The sequence below is a fragment of the Oxyura jamaicensis genome, chromosome 3, assembly GCF_011077185.1.
Source record: "Oxyura jamaicensis isolate SHBP4307 breed ruddy duck chromosome 3, BPBGC_Ojam_1.0, whole genome shotgun sequence".
Taxonomy (NCBI): Eukaryota; Metazoa; Chordata; class Aves; order Anseriformes; family Anatidae; genus Oxyura; species Oxyura jamaicensis.
The window spans coordinates 13,222,299-13,248,065 of NC_048895.1; the positions used below are offsets into that span (position 1 = coordinate 13,222,299).

At 42.1% G+C, this 25,767-nt stretch overlaps 1 protein-coding gene across 1 annotated transcript in view; it reads left to right on the forward strand.

Annotated features, from left to right (window-relative positions):
* Positions 1-25,767, forward strand: part of TTBK1 (tau tubulin kinase 1) — a 99,499-nt gene that overhangs the window by 878 nt on the left and 72,854 nt on the right. Inside the window, exons 2-3 of the mRNA XM_035323062.1 lie at positions 14,301-14,459; positions 22,238-22,385. Of these exons, the coding sequence (XP_035178953.1) occupies positions 14,352-14,459; positions 22,238-22,385 (256 nt within the window). The 5' untranslated portion in view covers positions 14,301-14,351. The remainder of the gene's footprint in view (positions 1-14,300; positions 14,460-22,237; positions 22,386-25,767) is intronic.

Sequence of the window (25,767 nt, forward strand, 5' to 3'; positions counted from 1 at the left end):
GGGGGATTTCGATACCTGCTGAACTAGTCGCTGCTCAGTCCCTTGTGTTTTCTTTTTGGAGGGTTTCAGTACCTGCTGTGGCGTTTGTGAGCAGCCCAAACCAGATGTATATTAAATGTTCTTCTGCATTTTTCACTTTCTGTAGGCTTGCAAGGAGGAGGTATAGATAATTTGACTGATAGAAGGAAAGATTTCCTGCTTTTACCACAGCACATGCTTTTCTTTATGTTCTTTGTACTGTCACTGAAAGTGCTACCTTTTAGCAATAAACTTCCCAGTGAATCACAACAGAGATCTCTGAGCATCCAATTTTTTGTCTTTGTAGGAGTGAGTTTAACCTCTTGCTTTGTGTGAGATAGGGTGTGCTACCTGCTAGCTCAACACTAAAGCTTACAGGTGCTGTGCCTTTACAGGTGCTACGACTAAAGAGCAGTCAGCATCAGTACTAGTAGTTGTTATTCACCACATCTCACTCTATCAGCTTCTTTTGGGACTTTCTCAGTGGAATAGGTGTGGGCTACAAATTATGAATTCATTTTTTTTTCTTTACGTGACTGTGATTATCCAGGTCATAGGTACTTTCATGCTGATGCACAGGAGGTCAGAAACTTTTGAGATGTGACACTCGTTGGCATATGTGGTGTCCACTGATGTAAATTCTGTGTTCTCTCTGCTTTTACATGCTTTGTGATAATCTAATTCCTTTGAGAATTGGCATCTTCTCTGTCTGGTGAAGAAAAACTCCAGAGTTAACATTTCCTTTTAGGTCAGCTTTTGCCAGGATCAGTCTCAGGGATATACATATATATTTTCTTGAAACAGTTAGCAAGAAGAAAGTCAGATCCCCATCAGTGTTCTTGGCCCTCCAGAAACAATTTCCTACACTCTGGAGTAGGAAATCTTTTTCTACAGCTCCCAGACTTGATGCTAATAAGGTGGGTGCCCCCCACCTCAGCCCATGTATTTATTTCCTACCCCTTTCCTCTCCATCTCAACCCCAATGTTTGGTGCTAAAGGAAAGTGTGGTGGTGAAGCCAACTACATCTCAATGCTGCAACAGGCAGAATGAAACCCTCCTCTGATGGAAGCTGTTGGTCCTTGATGTCTTCCAGAGCAGGAGTGGTCAGACAGATCCAGGAAGAGCCAAATCCTTCTTACTTCTTTAAATGCTGTGATTCCTTCATGTTTGTTGCCTTCTCTTACAGAAAGATTGCCACATCGCTTTATAGCCTGTTAGACAGCCTACTATTTTCTGGTGGATCTTGCTATGGATTCACCTCTTAAGTAATGTCCTGTAAGTTTTCTACATCGGTCTTATTTAGGTATGTGTCTGCGTATGGGTTCCAGGTAAACTCTGTGGGAATGGCTCCCCTTCCTGGGAAGGTCCTAGATTAGATTCATTTGCCAGAGCTCCATGATGACCTTCCAGTAACATTGGTTCACTTTGAAAACAGTGAACAGAGCAGAGGACAGAAAATAGGACCTCGTAGAACAGAATGTCTCTACAGAGTCCCTAGGGGCTTTGTAGACTGTTCTCGTATTTTTAGCGGCTTGTTGACTTTGTTGGTATATCCTCCTTTGAACGCTGCAAGGCACAGCCCAAGATTTGCTGGTATGATTGTGGAAGCACTTGCCAATGTTTAAGCTCTGCTGGCTTGCTGAAGAAGAGAAAAGAATGGGTACAACTAGTGCTTAATTCCCATCTTTCCTCAAAAAAAAAAATCAACAAAAACCAAGGAAGCAGATATTCTCCAGAAACATCCTGAAATCCCCCAAAGTGTCATTTTGAAACACCATCCAGTTGGAATAAGTACCACGATTGCTATGGGAGTCAGAAATAAGAAAGGCTGGCTATAAAACCTCCTTCCCTCAGCCAGAGGAAGAATGAGAAAGTCTGTCAGATACTTATTGAGGCATTAGGAAGGAGAGGTGGGAGGAGATGGAGATGATGTTATTATGCACCTGTGTGTCTGAAACCCGTCTGAGGCTCCTTTGCCTGTAGGAGCCTTACAAGACAGAAGCTGGACATTGGAAGCCCTCCTTCACGTCATGCAGGACCAGCTCCTGGTCTTTTCCACAATGTATCACGCCGTTGAGACCCACGGTAGTTATCCTGGTAAATACGGAAAATAATCTAGCAATAGCAGTGTGATTTGGAACTCCGTGCATATGAGGTGCTGTTTCACATGAACTTTTCAATTTTTTGGAGAACAGCAAATAACATCAATATAGTGGGCTTTATATGGAGAAAAATCACTACCAGCGTAGGTTTTCATCAGGCTCACAGTCCCTTTTGGTTTTACCCAGTTCCCCATTGCCTTCCATTAAGTCGTCTTCACTCCTCAAGAGGTGTTTACATGGAAAAGAGTCCCTTCTGTAGTTAAGAAGGAAGGTACTGACAGTGTGATGGACTGTAGATGTAATCAAATAAGATGTGCTTGGAAAGCCTTTCCTTTTGGTGTCAAGCCATGTCACCTTTAATTTGGTGAACAGTATGAAAGGAACAGACTGCAGATGACGTGCTGACTCCGGCCATATAGGCACAATGGGAAGCAGAGGGAGAGCTGCTGGGTAGAGATTTCCCTGTGGTGTGTGGTTTTTTTGTCCCAGAGAAATAGGGCTGCCTAGACCAAAGAAAGATATTTAGTGTCAGCCGTGACAGATGGAAGTGGATTCCTCGCTATCCATGCGATAGGAAATGTTACAAGGCTCACCATCAGCCCAGAGGCTGTAAGTGGAGAAGCTTTGGTGGCCTACCCATCAGATAGAAAGAGACTGCCAAACAGATAAGGGGAAGTTGATCTCTAGTGAAAAGACTTCAATTGTAGGATCATAAGCCCAGCTGGGAAGGCTAAAATCCCTTATTGCTCCAGTCCTTTTCCTACCAGTGACACACATAACGTGCTTTTCCTAGCTGTACTCTTCTTGGTGTTGCAGTCTGCAGCTTTTCAGTCTTTTTATTTGTTAGCCTGAATAATTTTGCATGTACTACAGGGTATGTCATTTCATGTGATAACTCTGTTGTGAAACCTAGCTATGTATTACTGTTTGCTTTCCCCTCTTTTAACCGGTTACTAGTATTAGAGAGACTTTGGTTTAATCCTGAGATATCTTAATTTTTAAGGCCTTTGGTCTGATACCACACCAGGAGGTTTTGGCTATCCACATACACTGCTGTCAGAGAGATGGCTCTATGTGCACACTTGTCTAGTCATCCAAAAGCACCTAGCCTTTCCTCTAGGTCTGTAAGTCATGGCATCTCCCTTCTGCCTGCCTGATGGTTAGTTTTAATTCTCATTTTCAGTCCTCTGAACGTGTCCGGTGCAGAAGTAAGACCGATTTCCAGATCCTCTGCAAAGCCCTTTAAAACAACGTACAAAAAATCCTTGGCATCATCTTTCTTTGTTCAGACTTTCTATTCCTTGTCAGTCTGTCATGCAGCAGACTGGCTGGCTGCTCCGTGGTCAAGTATGTGTGGAAAATACATAACGTTTATCTTTAGCAGTTTGTTCCATCTCTTTGATATTTTTTGCTTGATGATTTTACATTTAATGTAGAAGAATACATCCAATTTTCTTCCTTTCTGTGTATATTCTATTTTTAAAAGACTTTTGATTGTAAAATAAGTCAATTAGAATTAAAATCAAGCATTTTAAAGGACAGAGCAGAGGTTGCTCTGGCCAAAGATTTGATTTTTTTTTTTTTTTTTTTTTTTTTAGGGTGGCATATTTCTCCTCTTACTGAACAAAGTTGAGCTACTATTGAGTTACAAACCTGATCTCCAAGAGGATGCTGAAGTTACCCCCGGCTGCCCATCGCAGCTCCTCTGCTCTCCCTCGGCAAACCTCAGTTGCTGCATCATTCTGGTCGGATGGTCACTGGGGTAGTTTTGCTGCTATGTTTTAGAATTTAGGCTTGATACAATTCATGTACCTATCTCCTTTAAGTCTATTGTTTTCTTTAGTACGTATGCTATTCCTCCACTTGAGTGACCTGGCCTTCTTTTTCCATACCTTGATCACTGGAGTGCCCATAAATGCAGTCCTTTCAGCAGCTTCCTGATTGTGTTTCCTTGAATGTACACATTCTAGTTCCCCAGCTTCTTTATGAGACCTGTTTCACCCAAAAAGGTCCCGTTTCAATATCACATACCACTGAAACAATCTTTGGTGTGTTTTGTTTGTCTGTTTTGTTTTGTTTTTGTTCTACTATAATTTTGTCTTTTTCCTTCCCCCATTTTAGAATTAGATAACCCAGGTTATCGTTCTTGGCCTTTTTGCCACTGAAAACCGTGGACACAATGCTTGCCAACTTCTGGCTGGTGTGATGCCACTAGAGTTGCATGCTGCTGCTTCCTTAATGCATCGGAAAAAGCAGTGAACAGTCATTTCTTGTTCACTTTCTCCACGCTGAACTTGGTTGCATAGATCTCAATCATATGGCAACTCAACTTCTTCATGAGAATCTGCCCTCCCGGGCTCTGTGTGCTGCTCTTGCACTGATGACAGGCAGGTCACCACACCATGCTTTTACCTCGCAAGCTGAGCTGTCGGTGTGCCTAGGATCTGAGCTGCCTCTGCAGCCTTCCTTTTGCCCTCTGCTGGATGGCTGTTCTTCGCGCAAGGGGTCGGCGAGGAGGTTTCACCAACAGGATCTCTGCCAGTCAGCACAAAGACCTATTGCCACAAGATGTTTTTCCCTCCCTGGCATCACTGATGGTGGGAACGTAGCCTGAAGGCTGGAGTGTATCTGAAATTCCTTCTTCCCCCTCCCCAAACCCCAGTTTGTGCAGTTCATCCATCCCTAACATGAGAAAGCAATGCTTTGTTCTGAGGTCTGTGAGGTAGGGGTACATCTGTCCAGAGGCACGCAGCTGGCCTTGTCTCAGTTTATTTAAACAGAATCTCGATGCTTTGGACTCTAATGCACTGGTTTAGGGCTTATGCAAGTAAGTTATCAAAAGTAATTGGTTTCTTGCATCTTGCTTTCCTTGGAAAAGAGGTTGGCTCGAGGCAGAGTAACTAGGCTGCTTTTAAGGAGAAATGGCTGAGCCCTGTGGTTTCATGGTAGGCTGAGGACTTGGTGCTGTGAAGACAAACACCGAGCACGGCTTGACTGAAGCTGAACCGGCTCTGAGGTGCCCCTCCTGCATTGTGCTGTTGCTTGCAGTTGACTGACCCTACAATGAACCAGTTCAAATAGCTCAAAGCCAAGGAAATAACCTTGAAGATGAGAATAACCTTGAGAAGAGAACTGTTTCTTTTCACTGCAGGTAGCTTTTAGTGGTGAAGCAGGAACCTGGAGTTGTGGATCCAGGATCAGTATATCATTGTAGACTGTAGGTAACGCAGCGTAACCACCGTGGTGTTCCCATTGATTGTCAACTTCCATTCATTAGTGTCCAGGCACCCAAAAATGTAATTTTGGTTTTTGTTTTATTAAAACTTACAGTAGCTAAAGCATGCCTTTTGAAAGGTGCTCGGCCTTGATCTGCAAAGAGATCTAGAATCTGCCACCTCCCTTGCTCTAGTTGCTTTCCTTAAGGAAAATAAAACTCCAGTGAGACAGCAATTTGCAGCTTCTGGAGGAAGATGAGGCAGACAGGAGGAACCCCTCAGTCTCTTCAATTTTCTTCATAGGAAGATGCTTCTATGCTAAATGAATTTGCCTTCCAATTCCCTTTTGGATAAGATACCCGTATTTTAAAGAGTTTAGTTTTCAAGTGACTAGGAAGGCATCCTTCAGCCTTTTTTTCATCTCCATCTCTTTAGTGGCCGTTAGGTGTGGATGCTGGCCTACACCTGACTTGAGTGTCTGTCTTTCCAGCTGTAGGCAAGGACAGAATTGCCCCGCTATCTCCTGCTGCTCTCCGCAGCAATGCTGTGCTCTGTGGGCATGACCTGTAGGCCTCGTTCCTAGGTGTCTGAGCCTGAGCTTGGTTGTGCTAAGAAGTATTTTGTGTAAGACGCGCTTTTTCTTTCTGCTTTTCTTGACTCTTTCGTCTCATTGTCTGTAAGGAGTGGTTGCTCATCAAGCAAAGATGAGGCTTACTGGCCTTTGTACATTGAGCAGGAGGAAAAAAAGGGTAAAAAACAAATTCAAAAGGAAGGCAGCAAAGTGTTTTCTCACTCTTTTGATGGCATGGGGGGAAAGGCAGGAGGCATTCTAGGCCTCAGGGCTGCCTGCTCACTGTAGGTCTCTGAAACCTATTTCACGATTGATGGCGACTGGAGCTGGTATTTCAGTGTGGTGCCTTTTTTTGCCAAACAAATTGTTGTTAACCTTGCCATCTGTGTTTCTGATTGTGCTGAAATTCTCGTTACTTTTTTCCCCCACTACAAAGAGCCCAGGCTGGACTCAAAGCAGTGATTGTTGTGTCTGTGGAATATTATTAGAAGTGTTCTCTGGTAGCCAGCCTGCTCTGGCACACTGAACACAGAAGGCGTGATTACCCATTTCAGGTTGAGATCAGTCTGAAAAACTGTGAGCTTTTGCCAGCTTAGGTATAAATTCTGTTTTCCATTACTTTAATACAGTTATGAATGGAATTAAAATGATTTTTACAGTAAAGCAAGACACAAAATACAAACATATGTATTCCATAGTAGGAAATTCTCAGGATACAGTTACCTGGCAAAGCATTGGCAAATTGAGGATCAAAGTACAAATATGGATTATTACAATGAATCTGCCTTGAGGAAGAGATTTTGAAGTGTTTTTTTAATTCCTTCTTTTTTTTTTTTTTTTTTTTTTTCTCCTCTGAGAACAATATTCAAGAGATTCTTCTCTGAAGCACAATGATCAGGTGTAATGCTTTGAAAGATCTGATAGCAGAATGAGAAGACACATGCCTAAGTCATTTGTTGAGTTTAACAGCTCTATAGGAAAACTTGTTCTTGTGGTTTATGTGGGAAATGATTATTTGCATGGGCTGGGAGGTTGGAAGCACATGCTGACAGTTGTGGACTAGACGGCATCGTAGACACGTGGGGAAATGGCTTATGCAGAGGCAATTGAGGCCAGCTTGTAAAACTCTTCCATAAGCTTAGTAACACCATTTCTCCTTGGAAACTGACTTGCAGCAATGCAGAAAGAATTAAACAGAGCGTGCCTGCATATACAAGGATTTTCATGTGTCTTTCTAGGATGTTCAGTCACAGAGAGAAACAGGTGTGGGCCACAGCTGCTATCTGCCTTGATGGTATTGTGTTTGTTGCTAATATTATCTTTAGATTAACTATGAAGGAAACAAATTCCTCTACAATTGTATTGTAGGCCCTTCAAATAACAATGGCATTTGAGCTTCGAGTCTCAGAGCAAGTTGGGCGCTTTGGTCTTTGAGGAGGAGAAAAAAAAAGCTCAGAACCATTGAATATGGTTGAGAATGTATTGGGATTTCCCAAGGGTAGAAGAAAAAGTGGGTCAGCTGTGAGGACATCACCTTTGAGCAATTCACCATCTGTCTGCAAACTAAAAAAAAAATTGTAAGGCTGCAGATCAGAGGATGTAACTGAAGATTTGCTGAAAATAGGAGGTGGAAGAAGGTTAAACGTGCTCCTCTGAGCATGCTCCAACCAGGGCAGAGAGCTTCCCAGAAAAATGGAAGGAATAGTTAAAGGAGGGCTGTAGGGAGGTGATTTAAGTGGCTAACAGCTGGCATGATAAAATGTTTCCGTCAGTCCCAGGAAATCTCTTCTGTGTAATTACAAGCAGTCTGCTGAGATCAGCAGTGGGCTTGAAAGCCAGGAAAATTTTGTCCCACATGGTCTCATTTGGTCTAATGTGATGTATCAGTGCAGCAAGTGTCAGTTACCTCACTTACTCTAATTTTTTATTACACTTCAGAAAGCTCTTGGCGACCTGAAGTCCAAGTGGCGGATCCATAAATACATGATTTTTCCTTCCCTGTCTTCCAGAAGTGGAATCAAAATTTACGTGATGTCCAGTGGTGTCAGGTGCAGGCCAGGTGACACCAGAAGTATAACCTCTGCCTAGCTTTTGCTTTTTTTTTTCAGAAATATTTGTTTTGGCTACCAGCAGACTACTCAAGCTTTGCAAATAGTGATCTATATTGACTTTGCAGCTTAAGTGTATCTACCTGCAGTTAAATTTATTTATTGTAAGCAGACCGTGATGTCTGTCTGTTATATTACTAGAGGCTTAAGTTGGTAATGATGCTAGAGAGATTTCCTGGTGTTGTATTTAGTTTTCTGCTTGGATCAAAAATCAAAGCAGTTTGAGAGAGAAGTCTGTTACTTTCTTCCAATCTCTCTGACCAAAGTCCCATTTCTCCCCATTTTCTGAGCTCTGCAGCTGAGACTGCTGGTGGGAGGGGATTAGGATCATGTAAGAGCACCCGCACTGTTGGCAGTTTCTGCTGCGCGTTCCTAATGATTTGTTGCCGTAATTAACTGTGCTGATTCTCCCTGTAGATAGGTGGGTTTGGCACAGAAACCACAGCTGTGGCTGACTGCTTAGTGTGCTAGTACAGTACCTGCCAGTGTGAGCTTACGGGTGCGGGGGGTTTGTTTTCCTTAGGTCGTGTGCTGATCCTTCAAAGTCACTGCGGGGGCCAAACTGCGTTGGGCTGGCTGCATAACCAGGTACTGGCAATAGTGCTGTCAAGGGGCGTCTGCTATCGTATTTATTACATTCCCTTTAGTGCAGCCTGGGGTTAGCAGAAAATCTGGAGCTGCCTGTCTCGATCGCAGCATTTCAGATTTTTCAGTATCTTGCAACCTCACCTTTAGATATTTTGTTTATTTTACAGAAATGCTTTGAATAACAAATCCAGAATTTCTAAAGCTGGTGCCCTTGCATACTTATGAGAAGAATATGTCACAGAGGAGACTTTAAGCTACAACTGCTAGGAGTCAAGCCTGCTCTCTGAGCAGGATTTGCTACAGCAGAGGCAGGCAATGAAGGAAGATGTGTGTCTACAAGGAACAATTCAGAACCTTTCAAGCTCCTGCTGTCAGACCTACCCTTACGTGTGACTTGTTTTAAACTGCTGTTTCAAGTTCAGCAGGAGGTATGATATATTCCAGGGCTGAAGCATTGTTAGTCCAGTACGCTGTATTTTCTTTAATCAACTTGTTTCTTGTATTACTATATGCATTTATATCCTAATAAAAGAATGCTGGTGCACGGTGCAACTTACTTATACAAAAAAAAAAAGTATATTTTTTTGACGTTTTCATATGAGGGGTTTAATTTTGAAAATTGGTATTGTGTGTTGGAAGCAGATCAAGTTTGTAACATAGTGAGTGACACTGAGTGCCTGCAGTTAATGGTGCTGTTGACTGAGCCCAGGTTCTGCTGCCCAGCTACACTTGGAAACCCTGCTGTTGTTCGTTCTTGTAAGCACTCCCAATCCTACTTATTCTATTCCCTTCGTATTACCTGCCCCGTCAGTTTCATTTTGGCCTAATGCTGGTAAGCTTGCTTCTTTGTGGGATCTTTTAAACCAATATTCGTGGTGGGAACAGCTAAGTTATAGCTAAATTTTGTTCACAACAACTTTTTTTTTTTTTTTTTGTTCCTGCCACTCAAGTATTGGAAAGAGAGATCGATCTGATTTCTAGACTGGCTTACTGGGGTTGCTTCTTTTGTTTTTGCGCATGTCCAGCCTCATCTCACCTAAAAAGCTGTAGTTTTCATCAGCTGTCCAAAACACTCTTGGGATCTGCTATTAAAGTGGATCCCTTCTTCGTGATGTGGGCAACACTGTGGTCAAATAAGGAAGGTCCTGGGCTACAGCAGTTTAAATAAACTTCACTTGTTCTAATTGTTTTAATTTGTAGGCTTCCAGAGGTGAGGATGTGTCGTGAATTAAAGTGACATATTGCAATTCCTCAACAGTGAGATAAAGACACTTAAGGCTATCCAGGACCGTTAGTAAGATGGTGAGACAGACCTCCATAGCTTTGTTCTGCTCTTTAATAACCACCTTGCGTCTGATGAGTTTTTAACTTGATGTTTGTTTAAGTTTGGCTGTATTTTGAGCACTGCTAACACATTATACTGAGACTGAACTAACATAGGAAAGTTCTCATATAAATGCTCGAGATTTCCACAAGGAATGCTTCATATTTATAAGTTTATCTTTAAGAGTGCTAGAATCTTGTAAAATAAGGAAATAATTCTTCCAGTCAAGCTGTTTAAAACTTTGCCTGCCTGAAAGAGACTTGTAAGATAAGTACTTGGGGTGTATATATGAGACTTTCTAATTGATTCTTTATCGTTTGGTTTCTGACCTCCTTGAAAAGATATGGGAGACGTGTGTATAGGCACACATACATACACATACGCTACTTTGAAAGTAACTGATAAAAACATAAATCTGCTTGTTCCAAGTCATATCACAGGTCCATCTAGCCCAGAATCCTGCCCCAAGATTTCCAAGAAAGAGTATGTGGCGTAGAGAAGAAGAGCAGGAAAAACACATAAAATGGCTCTCCAGAATGCTTTTACTGCCTTCAGTGATTCATGAACTGGAGGCTTCCTAAGCCGAAGATGTGATGTTTCTATGCAGCTCATTAATGGATTTTTAATTATAATCACATATTTCTGAATTTATAAAGTCGGGTTTTGAATCTGTGTAAGCCTTCAGCATCTGCCGTGAAGAGTTCTTCAGCCTAACAAGTTCTATGAAGTTCATTTTGCTTGCTCTGAGTTTTTCTCCTGATGAACACAAATGTGAACAAGGCAGGTGCCTTTGGTGCTCTGGCTCTGCCATACTAATAGGCTGCAACATCAGCCCTTGCACTGAAATAATTCTTTCCTCCTGAGCTTCTTACTGTTTCTCAGCTGGTCTAGATTTTCATGCCAGTTCAATAATTGCTGCTAGTATTACATCAGTTTTTCTTGCAAGCTGCCTTAAAATTAAGGAGACTATTTATCCACGTGTGCTATTCGTGGGAGCTGTCTTGATGCCAAGTAGAAGGAACAGATAGCAGAGCAGTGTGTCAGAATATTTAGTGCGGCCTGTTTGAGCGTGGTGTTTTTTTTTTTTTTTTTTGATATATGCATGTATTTTAAAGACCAAGACTAAATTTATAAAACTCTAAAGATTCTTCGGTATGGACTGGAAGAGATGCCAGTATGAAAGCGCTATTTCACACTTCTGCATACTGAGGTTGGCCAAGATTTAGTCCTGTTGTCACTGTTTCTTTCTTGCAGCTGCTTTCATTTCTACTTCATACGTCATTGCTAGGAAGCCAGTTTTACAGTATTCTGGCCTTCCCCAGCTCTCTTGCTTCTCTTCTTGGGATAAGGGTACAGTAATTTCCTGAAAAATGCTATGGAAAAAGACAGACTGGAAGTTTTTGTCTTCCTAGTCACCGTCTTCAAAGTTATATACCCTTACGTTCTGCAATCTGTACATCTTAAAGCTAAAAGTGACAAAGATAATTCAGAGTACATGCGCTTGGACATATCATTGGAGTCAGGAACAGCCTTACTGGTGGTCAAGAGAGCCATAATCTTTCCGTCTCTACTCCAGTCCCTCTTAGCACCACGTAGCATTGTGTCTGCACATTAAATGTTCTGTGCTGTGTGTTGGGGAGGAGGTGGTAGTGCCTTACCTGTCCCCCACTGACCATCTTTTACCATCTTACTTCTGTAGCTTCATTAGCAAATCCAACCCCAGCAGAGGGCTGGCACCACACTTAGATGCTGGTCAAACAACATCTACACTATATTGTATTGATTTAGATGGAATTAAAGTACTGCATTAAAGTTAAAGCATGATTTATAGGCACTTATGTTTTCTGCACGAAGGTAACTTCCACCCCTTCTTTTACCCTTTCTCTGGAAGTCGTGGTTAATGTGTGTTATACCTTGTCATGGGTGTAGGCAGTGCTTCTGTGTTGCTCTGGTAAACCCAATGTTTCTGCAGTATTAATACTGCCTCAGGAACAATTTTTTTTGTATGGTAGCCCTGCTTTGTGCTGTTGCTGTAATCTAAAACAGCTTAAAATTTGTCTCAGGCTGTAATTAAATTGGATTTTTGTTTGGCTGCAGCACTCTGGCTGCACCAGAGCACGTCAGTAAACTTTGCTCTCTAATTCTGTATTACCAAATGGCTGCTATTCATGGTGGTGCCCCAGGAGGATTGTATTCTGTTTCAAAGCCTGTAGAGCTTTCTATGGCCTCTTCTTTAAATAACAAACATACTGGTTTTGTACGCATATATTATAATGTTGATGAAGGAAAAAGGTATATAAAGTATCAGAGAAAGCAGTTCTGTATTACCTAGCCGTGGACAGTCATTGACTGTCATGCTCTGTCTTCCCCCTAAAATTATTCCTTTGGATTACTTTCCACCACTGCTCACTAGACTGATCCTTCCTGGATCTCCAGCTGCCTTTGTACTACCTTCAAGCCAGCGCCTGCGTTGTGCTGTACTTGTCCTCACAAAGTGATGCCAAGAGACTTTCAAGAGCAGAGATGGTGCCTGCCTCTGTACGTGTATGTTAATGTGTTTTTATATTCTCGTGAAGTTGAGGAGTTAGAACAGTCTACAACTAAATAACTTTCCCTTAAATAATAGAAGAAAACGCAGCCTTGGAGATTTCAGGGGATTCTCTCCCATGCAGCCTGCAATGAGGTGCAGGGAGGCTGGGTGTTCAGTATATGCAGAGCTTGTTGGTAGCATAGGGCTGGTCAGTTCAGCTGTACTGTCTGGAATAAAGGAGCCAGGGAATACCATTAGAATTGCTCATTATGAATAAGAACAACAAATATTGTGCTGCCAAACACAGAGTGTACTTTTTCATTGGAGAGTTTTCCATTTTCTTTTTGTCTTCAGTAGCTGGAAACTGAAAGAGCGGCTGCTCTGTACAGATACAGGATTCTTTCTATGGGAATTCGAAGCATTTCACAGTATCATTTCTTCTGATTTTTTATTTTCTTTTTTTATGTAATTCAGTTTCTTCCTATCTCTCTTTTATCATTTTGATGGTACTTTATTAGATGTTGGATTGTGTGAACGTTTCTCAGAAGTCCTCCTATTTCATTATTCTGCGGCTTGGTTTTTCCACATAGTTATCTTCTATTTCGAGAACAAAATCTTTTGACTTGCTCATATTCTGATGTCTGATCATGCTCTGTCTTGGACGTTGTGACATATTTCTATCTGCTGCTTCCTTGTGCACACAGCGTGCTGGTCCCTTCCTATCTTTCCTTGGTCCTTTCACTGCTAGGAAATGAGCTCTTTTCGCTACTTGAGCTCTTAAATTGCTGGTGACTTTATTCATTTTTTTGTGGCCTGAAGAAGTGTGGTGGTCTTTTATTCCCATTTGATACTTACGATGTTAACCTTATTTAACTCATCTGTCAGAGTGCTGCAGTTACACACATTTTTAGGAAGGAAAATATGGAATATTTTGGGGGGAAGGAAGACAGAACCATGAAGAAAGCTTATTAAGAGATCCGTGCAGTCTGGCCTACTTCTAAAGCAAGAAAGGAATCTTACAGGAAGAGGCAAAATGCATTTGGAAAATCTATTAGTTCTGTTTCGATTCACTTTCTTCTAGTGAAGGGGATTCAGTGTGTATTTGGAAGTCACTTCTGTAGAATTATAATTTTTTAAAAAATGAAGCAAAATTAATTTCAGCATAGGGTATCTGGAGCTCCCTATAAAAGCAGGGAAAAGGGGGCATGGGGCATGCAAACGCTGTATCTTTCTGTATTTTAATTTGATAATTTCTAGCAGTGTGTATGTCACTAGGAGGACTAATCTGTACATGGCTGAAGCCCTTTCTAACCATCCCTATCTTCTTTGCTTGGCTGTCCATCACAGTGGCAGTATCTAATTCTGGTTCTCTAAAGGGCCATCTACCCTACTCTGATGCTTTTAGGCTTATTGAATGCAATACCTGGCAACCCCTTCTGATTTGTGTTGGATGTCATCCAATGAAAACCGTAAAAACTGCCGATGTTGCAGCTGCTCTGTTAAAGCAAGACCTTTTTGCCCAGTAACAATAACAGCTCTTGCAGCGTTTGGCATTAGATTCTCGTTGACTTGTTAGCTGTCAAGCCCAAGAGCAGTGGACTCCTGCATGGTATAGCTGGGAATTGTCACCCTTTTAGCTTGTGCTGCTGACTTGAAGCATGGTTGCGTCTGCCAAGTTTATGCATGGGTTGAGCTCAGGTATTTGCAAGGTGAGTTTGCCTTCTTTCCTACGAGACCGGTTCTGATGTAGTGATAAACAAATCCTGTGGAAATATAGCATGTACTTCTGCCATAACCTGTACTAATTCTGTCATTCCTTTCCCCTGTCCCTTTCCCCCCCCAGATAAATGGCTCATTTAAATTGGGAGCTACTAAAATACTCTCTGGCTGGCAAATGCAGTGCCTAGCAGCAGTCATCAAGGACGAACCAAACATGAGTGGAGGAGGGGAGCAGGTCGACATCCTTCCGGCCAATTATGTGGTCAAAGATCGCTGGAAAGTGGTGAGTAGCACTGGCTTTGTGCTTCCTTTGGTGTCCCAAACAGATCTTCTCCTCCTGTAATAGTATAGAAACTTACTTGGTTAGTCCTGGGCTGCAGCAAGAGACAGTGGAGTCCTACGGTTTGTCCTACGTGTTAGCAGAACACTGCAAGATGGTCAATATTGCTCTAGTGTTTTTATTTTAGAACATCTGGTATTTTTACAAGACTAAACCTGCCAGGGATTTTTAGTTAGGATTGAACTGTTGCAGCGGGCTGAGTCATCTTTTAGTAAGAAACTCTGATTTTGAGATACTCTGGCAAAGAATACTAGAGATATCCCTATAAATAAATAACATTACAAATTACATGTTTAAGGTTAGAATGTCATTGACTTCAAAAGTCAGAAATTCCATAATTAGCTTGTTGGTACAACTTTTGTGTTCAAATTATTATAATACTTCTAAAAATTACGTCATCACACGTTAGGAGTTTTAAGTCTTCATGAGTCAACTGTCTTGTGGTGTGCAAGCTGAATAGGATACACCGAATCAGTAGAATCATTTCATCTTTTCATGTATACATTGTGTGGCTGCAGATCTTAATATCCATTTAAATTCATGAGTTGACTTTGCCATTTAAACTCACCTTTTTGTGTTTCTTACTGCTGTAGTATATGTGCCTGGAATATTTTTTTTCATGCTTTTACCAGGTGATGTACGAGAAAACTATTAGCTTGCTTTTACAGAAAGGGTCTCAAATTTAATTAGATCTTGATTTTTAAAATTACTTACAGGCTGCTTAATATTTTTGATCAAAGCACAACTCTGCTAGACATCATGAGCATCCAGGCATGCTCAATACTTCTATGGACTGGACCTGGCTGTCTTGTTTTAGGCACCCAACAGACGAGCTTGAGAATAATGGCTGCTTGTGAGCAGAAGCTTGTACAAAATCATGTGAAAACACTGACATTGGGAGAATCCCATCCTCTAGACATGTGTTTCATTACTTCCAGATTTGTTCAGAGGATGCAGCTCCTCTTACGTATAAGGCTTTCTCTTTATTCCTAAAGTGAGGCCCCTTGGAGGGAGGTGAGGGAAAGTAGTGTTATTTTGTCATCTCAGATAAAGAAACTAGAACATAATACATGAAAGGGTTGCTTAAGTTTTTACTGTTTAAAGTTCTGTATTCTTTTTCTGTGTTTTGCATTTGTCTTTGAAAAAAAAAAAAAAAAAGGAAAATTAAAATTTCATTTGTGCCACTGTGTCCATTTTTAACTTGAATTACCATCAGTGTCAGAATCATTAAGCTTGCAGCACAAACCTCTATAGTTTGAACCCCAAGTGATTGGGGTAGCAGCACTAAGCACTTTCCCTGTGCTGACTGGATACAGTACAGCCGCCTCGTGAGTTTTGCAGTGGGCTGTGAATATCAGAGGACTTAAAGAGACTCAGGACTGCGAACTATCTTCAACTCCATGTTGTGAGTAGATTATTTTCAACAGCCCACTTCAGACAACGTACCATCCTTTCATTAGTCATACGTCTTGCCTGTATCTCTCTGCTGCCTTCAACAGTTGGTTGCACCTTGCTCTGTTCCTGTTACTCCCCATTGCCTGCCTCTCTTCATCCTAGCATTTTGCTCCTGATCTCTCCACAGCCTCCACTTTCCTGTCTGGCCTATCCCCTAACATCCTTATATTTAGGCAATTCAAACTGCTCCTCAATCTCTATGCTTCCTGAGAGCAGATGGAGAATCTCCAGTTTCTGTGCAATTACATGCCCAAATGGAGACGCCCTCTCCCCCTTCCCAAAGCTTTCCAGCTCAACTGCAGGAAATGCTGTGCTCTTGCAGCTTTTGGCTGGAGCAAGTATACTTGTTTTGGGAGGCTGCTGCATGTGCAGGGTAACTGGCTTATAGGACCTGAAACACGCTCTGTGCTTATGGACTTTCTCAGAAAATACTGTTTGCAGCTTTTAGCTGACCCTTCCTGCACAGAAATTTCCTCAGACCCTACATTTTGGCCATATCGGTGCATATTCTTTGCAAAGCTGAAGTTAAACGCAATTCTGATGCTAAGCCATTGGAGCAGATACTTTTCTGCACCCTAGCTAGCTTGGGCTTGTACCATTCCTACTCTTCATCAAGTCTCAAGTTTCTCTCTCATGGGCAGAAGTGCTAAAACTTCTCCTGCAAGTGATGTTTTTTTTTTTTTTTTGCTTGTATGTTTTTTACACAGTCTAAACAGAGTGACTTTGGTCTTGGATACAGCAGAAGGGTTAGGGTTTAGGTTTTTTTTCAGAAACCTACAATGTATTTGGTTGTGCTCCTACGTGAACATTTCAAACTCATTGTATATTTGATAAAGGCACTAAGTGTGGCTTTCAGTGACTTCATTGTTGCATGAATCTGCAAGTCTGGGGACTGATGGAACCTCTACCGATTTACCCTATGTTAGAAAATATAGAAACGTGGCTATGTTTTCAGCAACAGCTTTAGCTCAGGTAATAGCCTTTTATGTTTTATAATGTTAGCTCACAGCATTCTTCAGTACTGCAGTGAGGTCACTGCTCCATATGAAGGCTCTGAGAAATTGCATCACTTGTTTAAGGGCGAAAATATCAATGAGAAATTCTGATTCCCAGAACCAGTCAGAACTGGGAGCTGCATGGGGCTCAAAGTAATCTGGCAAAAATAGAAAAATACTTTTGGTCCAAGGAATTGATTAGCATAGGAGCAAGTGACAGATGAAAAGGGGAGTGCTCCTTAAGTGAGCATACTGTAGTAAGAATTTTTTTTTTGCCTTTTTTTTTTTGTCTTAGACCTTTCTGAATTTAACACAGAGCATGCAAGCTAGACAGATGAAGCTTTGCTGTGAGTAATGGATCCTGCACAAGCAGGTGTGTGGCATATTTATGTGGCACTGGGGTTCAGCTGCCAGAAGGCTTTTTGTGCAATTTGTCCTCCCATTGTGACTGTCTCTGGCTGGGCATCTACTTGAACCTTGTGGTTCTTAGTGCTGGTATACTTCCAGTATTGAGCCAAGTTCTAAATTTAGATCAGTTTAATGTATTCCTTGAATCCTTTCCTTTCCTCCTCTCCTCCTATGTGCTGGCTGACAAATTTTGACAAATGAAGATGTTCATTCTCTGCAGTTAGCCTGGTGGTAGTTCTTTTTCCTGTCACTCCAAGTGAGAAAGTTTGGCTTTCTGACAGCAGTGATGTTTGCTGTTGTTATTTTTGGAGAAAGGCACGGACAGGGAGTACTTATGCTTTTTATCAAAACTTTTGCACTTGAAGTACTTTTTTAAATCATCCTTTTTTACCTGCAGATGTTTTAGGTAGATGAAATTTGGATGGTGCTAGAACCATGCAACTTTTGGTGAGACCCCGGAGGATGACTTGATCCATGTGTACTCTGAATGATATGTACTGCTGTGCTCAGGGAAGGGAACTAAACCAAACATAACTTGTACTTGCTTTGAACTAGTTACAGATGTTCAGACTGAGTAGATACCTCTCTTCATCTCTCCTAACCTCTTTGTTTTGGAGATTCACAGCTGAGGCTTATTAGCAAGACAGAGTTGGCAGTTGCATTGAGCTTTGAATACAAGTGGTGACTCTTATTCATATGTGCTGTTCTGTGATCCCTGCTCTGGTTTCTGACATTCTTGAACTGAAGTTTTGGTTATCCTCGCCCCTCTCCTGTTTATTTTGGATACCTTGCCAGATGCCCCACAAACTCTTATGGACTCTTTTGGCCCTGTCTTGGTGGAAAGGCCATTTCTGGTTCCAGGAGGGAACTTGGGAAAAGCAAGGGTTCTTTGTCAGTCCTGGGGCCTGTTTGGTGTCTGTGCAGAATTGTTTTAAGTGGACTTTTGCAAGTCTTTAGATAATTTAGAGTTTGACTGGTTGACTTCTTGATTGGCTTCTCATGAACTGAGAAGCTGAGAACTGCCCATTTTATGTCAGTTAGTTATCCCTTGAGACCAGCGTAATTCCTAGTGGAGCAGACTCTCACAGTTTGGTGAATGTTGGTCTACTCTTTCTAACCAGCTGTTAAATCAGATGAGGCCTGCTCACCATTTCTGGATGAAACGGCCCATTGAGTTAGACTGCAGGAGTTTTAGACTTGACCACAGAAGTACTCCTAATACGTAGTCACTGTACTAGTAGCTTCTGTTTGCCCTGTTCACATTTGAAGTCTGTGGGTGATAGCCTTGACCCTGGCTGTGTTCACCATAGGTTGCTGGCCCTCAGTTTGGTCCATTGCTCTGGACTCAGAGCACATGTTCTGGTTCCTGACCTTGCCAGCAATACTGGGACTGAACCACTCTTTCCATGGGGATGTATTGTCCTTCCATAATATCCTTGGAAGGCAGACTTTGTTTAGAGCATTGGTGCTCTAAACAGTTGCTAAACATTGGTGCTCTAAACAGTTGCTAAACACAGTTGCTAAATAAAAGATTAAATTTGTAATTGAAGGCTATTTTTGGTTGGGGGGGGCAGGGAGGGTGCCTTTCATGTTTTTTGACCTGTCCATCTATGAAACAGTGCAATTTTCAATATTCCCAGTGGAGCTGCATTTTGTTTCATCTCTCAGACTGCTTCCTCCTTCTTAGTGGTAAGGCTGTTTTGTTGGTGGTGTTTTTTAATTATTATTATTTTGTTATTATTATTTTATTTTTATTTTGTCTTTTTTCCCTAGGCTCTGGAGAATTGTGTTGCAAGAGTCTTTTCAGGATAAATCCAAATTTTGAAGGATATTTAAAGGAGATTTCAAAGGCAGCAGTCTGTGCCCTGTATAACTGCTGATACGTCCAGAAGGGCTTTGGGAATTGGCTTCCCCCAATGGGACATGGCAGTTTCGTGGTGGTAGTCCTGAGGGAAAGCTCAGTCTGGGCAATTCCTGGCATCCCCTGTCAGAGCCTGCCACGCCGGGGAGTCAAGTAGTGTGGCTTTTCAGTTTTACTGCTTACTCCTTGTGTCATGAAGGCTCTTAGGACATGGAAGCAATGCTGCAATGAGCTGCGTGGTGGTGTGGCCACTGGTGGCATACTGAAAGGACTGAAAGCATATGTCTGAGATGCAGCTTACTTCATTTTAGTTGTCTACATGTGAGTGAAAATGGATTCCATTGTTTGATCCGATGAATTGTCTGCTTGACTCCCCAGGCTATGATGGAACCCTAGGCACTCTCTTTCCTTATAGGTTCATGCATTTAGGTAGGATGAATCCTGCTATCGATATCAGTCTCTATCCCAGTCTTACGGACTTGTGAAAAGTAGGAAAAAGGTTGAGATGAGAATTATCCCCAAGGAGTGAGGCATAGCATGGGCTGGTGACTCGTGATTGCCACTTAAGAGATTTTCATTAGATGTTCCCTTCTCTTTCTTGAATTTGCATTTAAGAGTTTCCTTATTCATTTCTTGAGTGGTGTGTGCCCATCTCTCGTTTGTGTCCTGCAGAAGGCTGTGCAGAGCTCACTTTAGATGCTGAACTCCCTGAAAGTATCCAAGCAACAAGGAGATGCTTGTGTGGTAAAATACTGACATCAGCCAAGACCTTGAGTTGCAATAAAAACATGTGCTCAGCAACAGAGAAAAGGAAATGGCTGCTGATGGCCTCTGGATGTTGCTGAAAGATCAAGGAGGTTGGCAGTGCTGGTAATGATGAATAGGACCATCTGGTGTGCTGGGAAAAGTGTGCCAGAGAATAATTTCTGTAAGAGATTGAGGAAAAAATACGAGGAAGCAGAGACAGCTTGAGAGCTCTCGGGCAGTGAGGTTACACCCATTGACTAGAACGTGTGCATAAAATCAATTTTCTGATTCAGCAGAAACTCCAGTCTTGATCTCACATCATCTTGTATTTGTTGCTCTGTAGACTTTCATGGGTCCTCGAGCTCTGTTGTTTTCCCAGGTGAGCAGTCTCAGCACCTATACCTTTCTTCCTGAACCTGCTTCTTTAATGCACACGTTCTTTTGTTTCTTCTGAGGTAGCGGTCCTAGTCTGTCCTTAGTTTTTCCAGGCTCCTAATCATTCTCCTAATCCTGAAATGAACCACTCCTAGCTCTGTGAGAGCCTCTAATAGCAAAGTGATCACTATTGCACAAGACCTTATTTAACAGGACCTTCCTACAGATGGTTATAGTGGGCAGTGATCCTAATTACATTGCTGTATTTACACTGTAATAGCTTTGCATTTTGACAGCTCTGTTGGACATGGGAACTGTCCCTGTTAAGGGCAGTGAATGGAAAAACATCTTTGTATGGATTTCTGCTGGCTCAGGGGTATTTCTTCTAAGATCAATTTCTTGAATTTATAACCTGACAAGATGTTTGTGTAGCCTATCCAGTCCTGCTGTGTTATGTTACATTTATTACCGGTGACTTTTGTTGGTGTTGCTATGCATATTCCCACTGAGGCTTCTTTCATCTTCCTTCAAAGTCCTCCCAGGTCCCAGCTAAACTTTTTGCCTTCTTGAGCTTTTGCTATCCCTTTCACATCTTCTTTGTCATTAATATGCCAGTGAACAGAAGATCCGGTGTATTGAATCTTGAGATATCAGCTGACATGTTGTTGCTATGCTGAATGTAGCATTGTTTTGATAGAAAGATTTTTAATAGCCAGCTCAGTATGAATTCCCAAATAGAAGTAGGGCTGCACCGTAATAATTTATGAATAATATGTGATGACCTAGATATTGGGATGTTTACTGTGTAGATATGCCTGTGTAGCCCAGTAGAATGTTGGGAGGAAAAAAGCAGGTAAAAAGAGAAGAGTGACTCTGGATAGCAACTCTCAAAGGGTTATCCAAAAATATATTTAGAGACAATACTCAGGGTGTTAATACTGGAAGTACTACAAACTCTCATCCCAGCTATTATGCAGAGTTGTTTTTCTTGACCTGGGAGCCAGAAAAGCAGATGGTTTGAGAAGAAAAAAAACCTGCCCTTGAGAGGCAGGGACCTTTGTTCAGCAAACTGGACAGATGCACAGGACAGGCCTTCTGTGATGCACAAGACATCCAAATACCATTTAAACCTCATCAAATATTGTGTAAGATGCATGTTTGAGCGTCTGGGTAATTTAAGCTTCTTTTTCTCCTCAAATGTTACTGCTGCTGTTGGAAACGAGCAGTCCTCAGGGCTTCCAGAGCGGCTGTGAACACTGTGAAAGCAGACTGCTGAAAGGAAGGGCTGCAGTTAGGTTCAATGAATAAGTGCTAAGTGAATCAAATGAGCCCTGATCTAGCTCTGCTGTAAACTTGAAGTTGTTCCTGTGCAGCATAGCGTACTTTAAACATCTAAGAGAAAGAGAAATTTAAAAAAATATATTCTCCTGGCATGGACATTAACACTTGCAGTACCCTAGGAGTCTGTCTTACATCCATGTGCATATCTATATATGCATATCCTGTCAAATCTCAGCAGAAGAAGAATCAAGGGATCATTCCCAGGAAAGACAGAGGAGCTCAGCGACCGGTGTGTGGAGGGAGAATGACATTTTATATCTGCCACACTCTGGATAGTCTTTCTACTATCTCCTTGAGGGGTCTTTCCTTTAGCTTTGGCAAGAACATTATTGACGTAATAGGCATTATCATTTGCTCTAGATATCTACGTCATCTGGACTTTTGCCTAACTGTGCAGTAAAGGGATTCAGGCACAGCACAGACTGGGAGCTGAATTTGTTCCTGCCTATGCATTAAAGAAGCTAGTGCCTGTCTCTGTGAGAGCCAATTTGATGTCATCTCTCTTGTGCATTGTACCAAACCTCCTTGTTCTCTTCTAGTTGAAGAAGATTGGTGGCGGTGGCTTTGGGGAGATTTACGAGGCAATGGATCTGCTGACCCGGGAGAATGTGGCCTTGAAGGTGGAATCAGCCCAGCAGCCCAAGCAGGTTCTCAAGATGGAAGTGGCTGTCCTGAAGAAGCTGCAAGGTAAGGCAGAAGGCTCCTTGAACTCTGAAGGGGTAAAGGTCACTGTGCGTGTTAACAGTTAGAAACCAAAGTTGCAAATGCTTTTTATACCTTTCTCTTCAGCTTGTACCTACATGCAATGTTACATGAAATGATTCAGAGCTCAGAAAGTTAATACAGTCTGCGTAGTGTCCTACTCAAGTGAGTTCCAACTACAGGGGCTATTTTTGTCTGCCTGGCTATAACATCAAGGAGACTTACACTGAGCTACTGGTACACTGGTCTGTTCTGTCTAGTGATATTGATTAGATGATAAGGAATAGAGCAAGTGACATCTGATTAAGAAATAAGGTTATCTAATTGCCTCCCAAAGGGTGAGGGCAGTGGTTGTGACTGTGGTGGTTTTACCGTGCTAGGCAGTTGAACACCACAACCGCCCTCTCACTCCCCCTCCTCAGATGAGGAGGGGAAGAAGTAAAGGAAAGAAGAACTCACGGGTTGAGATAAGGATGATTTAATTAAAGAGAAATATATATATATATATATATATATATTATTAAGGAAATATTATTATTAATTAAACAATTCAACTAAAGGGAAAAAAAGGGAAAGGGGAAGAGGAAGGGGGAAAGGGAATAACTAAACAAAACAAGTAAAGGCTATGTGGAAGTGCAGAGGAAGGAAATTACTCTCTACTTCCCACAAATGAGCGATGCTTGACCACGTCCTTGGAGCAGGGCCTCAACGCACGTAGCCGGTGTTTGGGAGGAGGACAGACGTTTTCACAACGAGAGCCCACCCCTCCCCTCTTCTTCCTTTTTCCACCTTTTATTGCTGAGTGTGACATCATATGGTATGGAATATCCCTTTGGTTGGTTTAGGTCAGCTGCCCTGGTGATGTTTCTTTCTCACTTTTTGCCCACCCCCTAGGAGGGTCAGAGAGAGTCCTGATGCTGTGCCAGCACTTCTCAGCAGCAGACACAACACTGGTGTGATACCACTGCTGTTCTAGCTCCAAGTGCAGAGCGCAGCACTGTATGGGCTGCTGCAGGGAAAGTTAACGTCCCAGCCAGACCCAGTACAGTGACTAAAGCACTGTGAGCATGAAGGACTCTCCATGTAAAATGGTCGAATAGTAGATGAGCACAAAAAGTGCAACAGTCCTTTCTGGCTGAAGGAGCAGTGAGGGGGCTTCTACTAAAAACTGACTACCGGAGGAGGATGGAGACAGGGAATTCCCAAATCTGCCTTTGAGGAGCTGAGAACTGCTCTTTGCAAAAATGCATTGTGCACTGATTTCCTTGTGGCAGCTATTGGCAGGTGCATTTTACATGTTCTAGTAGAATGTGCCTTAGAAGGGATGTTCTCTTTTGCAAGATTCCCATCTGAGCTGGGAAAACACCTTCTCATGAGGCAGTGGGTAGTATACATGTCAGCAAGGCTCATACTTCAGAGATAGTGTTGTGGCCCTGTGTCCATACCTATATCTCTGCCCTTGCACAAAATCTCCAGAGATGGTTGAATTAGAATGTTGCAGGTCTTTTGAAATGGGGTTAATGCCTGTGTCATGTTGACCCTAGGGAAAGGTCGGTGAATTATTTTGGAAAGTCAAATAGTTTTCCACAGTTCAGCTCTTCTAGGAGGAGGACTGATAAGGCCGTTTTGGAATACACTGTATTATAATAGATGCATCTGTGCTTGGTAAAGGGAATCAAAGCAAAGGAGAAATCAATCCATATCATTAAGAGAAAACTTACTGTTCATCTCTAAAAGGCTGGATACACAGAGGCTGTCTGAGAACAGCAAGGCAGGTGGCTGAAGTCTCAAAGCAGTGTAATGGGGTAAGCAAAGCAGAGATGTAGATTTTTGCTTTTGGTTGTACACTTGGAACTGCTCACTGTGAGTGAGGGGTGTGACTGTGTAGAACAGCAGATTATTAGAATATGAAGAGAAGATGCTATCGTGCTGGCTAGTGTCAATACATGCTATATCCAGAGCAGGGAATGCTGGAAAAGCATGACCTGAAGTCATCAAATCAGAGCTAGCATCAGAGAATATTCAGGGAGTTAACTAAGTAATGCTCATACTTTTCCATCAGTGTTTATTGTTGAAAATATAAATGCTTGAAAGCAGCCAAAGTTGTACACAGCATGATCCTGGGAATTTAGAGGTGTGGGGCAGGGTGGGAGGAGAAAATTGGCAAAGCAGTTAGCAGATGCAAGGGGACAGAAATGACAGGAGAAGCTCAATTGGCTATGCATCAGCTATCCAGCATTTAAGAATTACAAATTACTTCAGCCATGTTTGTACAAATTGAGCTGCTCTGTGAAGAGTGTAGCTTTTTTTTGGTTCAAGGTTAATCCCCAAATGCTTTACGAAAATAAATTATAAAGTTAAAATAAGAAATAAGGTTGAGAGAGTTGGGAATCACGTATTGTGTATGTTTTCACAGTGAGCTGTTAGGGAAAGGTGAGAAACATTTCAGAAAAGGAGAGACTGACTTTAGCCAAACAGTTGGTAGAACAGGGTGGGTTGGTGGTATTACCACAGATGATAGAGCCAGTTCATGTTATTCCAGGTACAAAGCAAGGGATCAGTGTTGTGTAAAATGCTTCTGTACTTTTCTGGTAGGATTGAGCATTAAACAGTACAGCTTTAATGTTGGTGTGATACCTAAATAAAACAACAAAGGACTAATGAGCTGCTGCTTTTTTTCAGAGCTTGTGATCATGGTCTTGCAAGCTGTTAGAGCTTTACACAGTTTGGGCTGGCCATTAACCCATACTGTAGGTGTACTTCAGGACTAGAAGAGTCTGTGAGGCTAAAGAGTCTATGTGCTTTCTAACAAATGCTGTGGTGTGTGGTGGTGCATGCTGTTGTTTTTTTTTTTTTTTACTGTGAGGGTGGTCAAACGCTGGCACAAATTGCCTATAAATGTTGTGGAGTCTCTGCCCTTGGAGATACTCAAAACCCATCTGGATGTAGTCACAGACAGCCTGCTCTAGCTGACCCTGCCTAAGCATTGGGGTTGGACTAGATGACCTCCAGAGGTGTCTCCCAACCCAAATGATTTTGTGACCCGTGTGCTTGGCTGTGCGAGATCACTGCCACCTCAGTATCTCTTGGCAGCCTTGTAGAGCCATTCTGTTCTGATCTTAACTGATTTGATATTTCTAGCTGTATAAGGCCTTTTCTTTATCTGTTTAGATGTAATGTTTTTGCCAAAGGCAAAGTTCTTGCTGACTTGTATTGTTTCTTGCAAGGATCCTGTGTCACCTTCTGGCCCGCTTTCCAAGTCTTTATGTTGTGTTGTATACATGTGGGAAGTACCAGCAACAGTCTCCTTCTAGGCTTTGGGTGAAACATGATTGAAAAGTTACCTGAATTCTCACCACACGGTGAT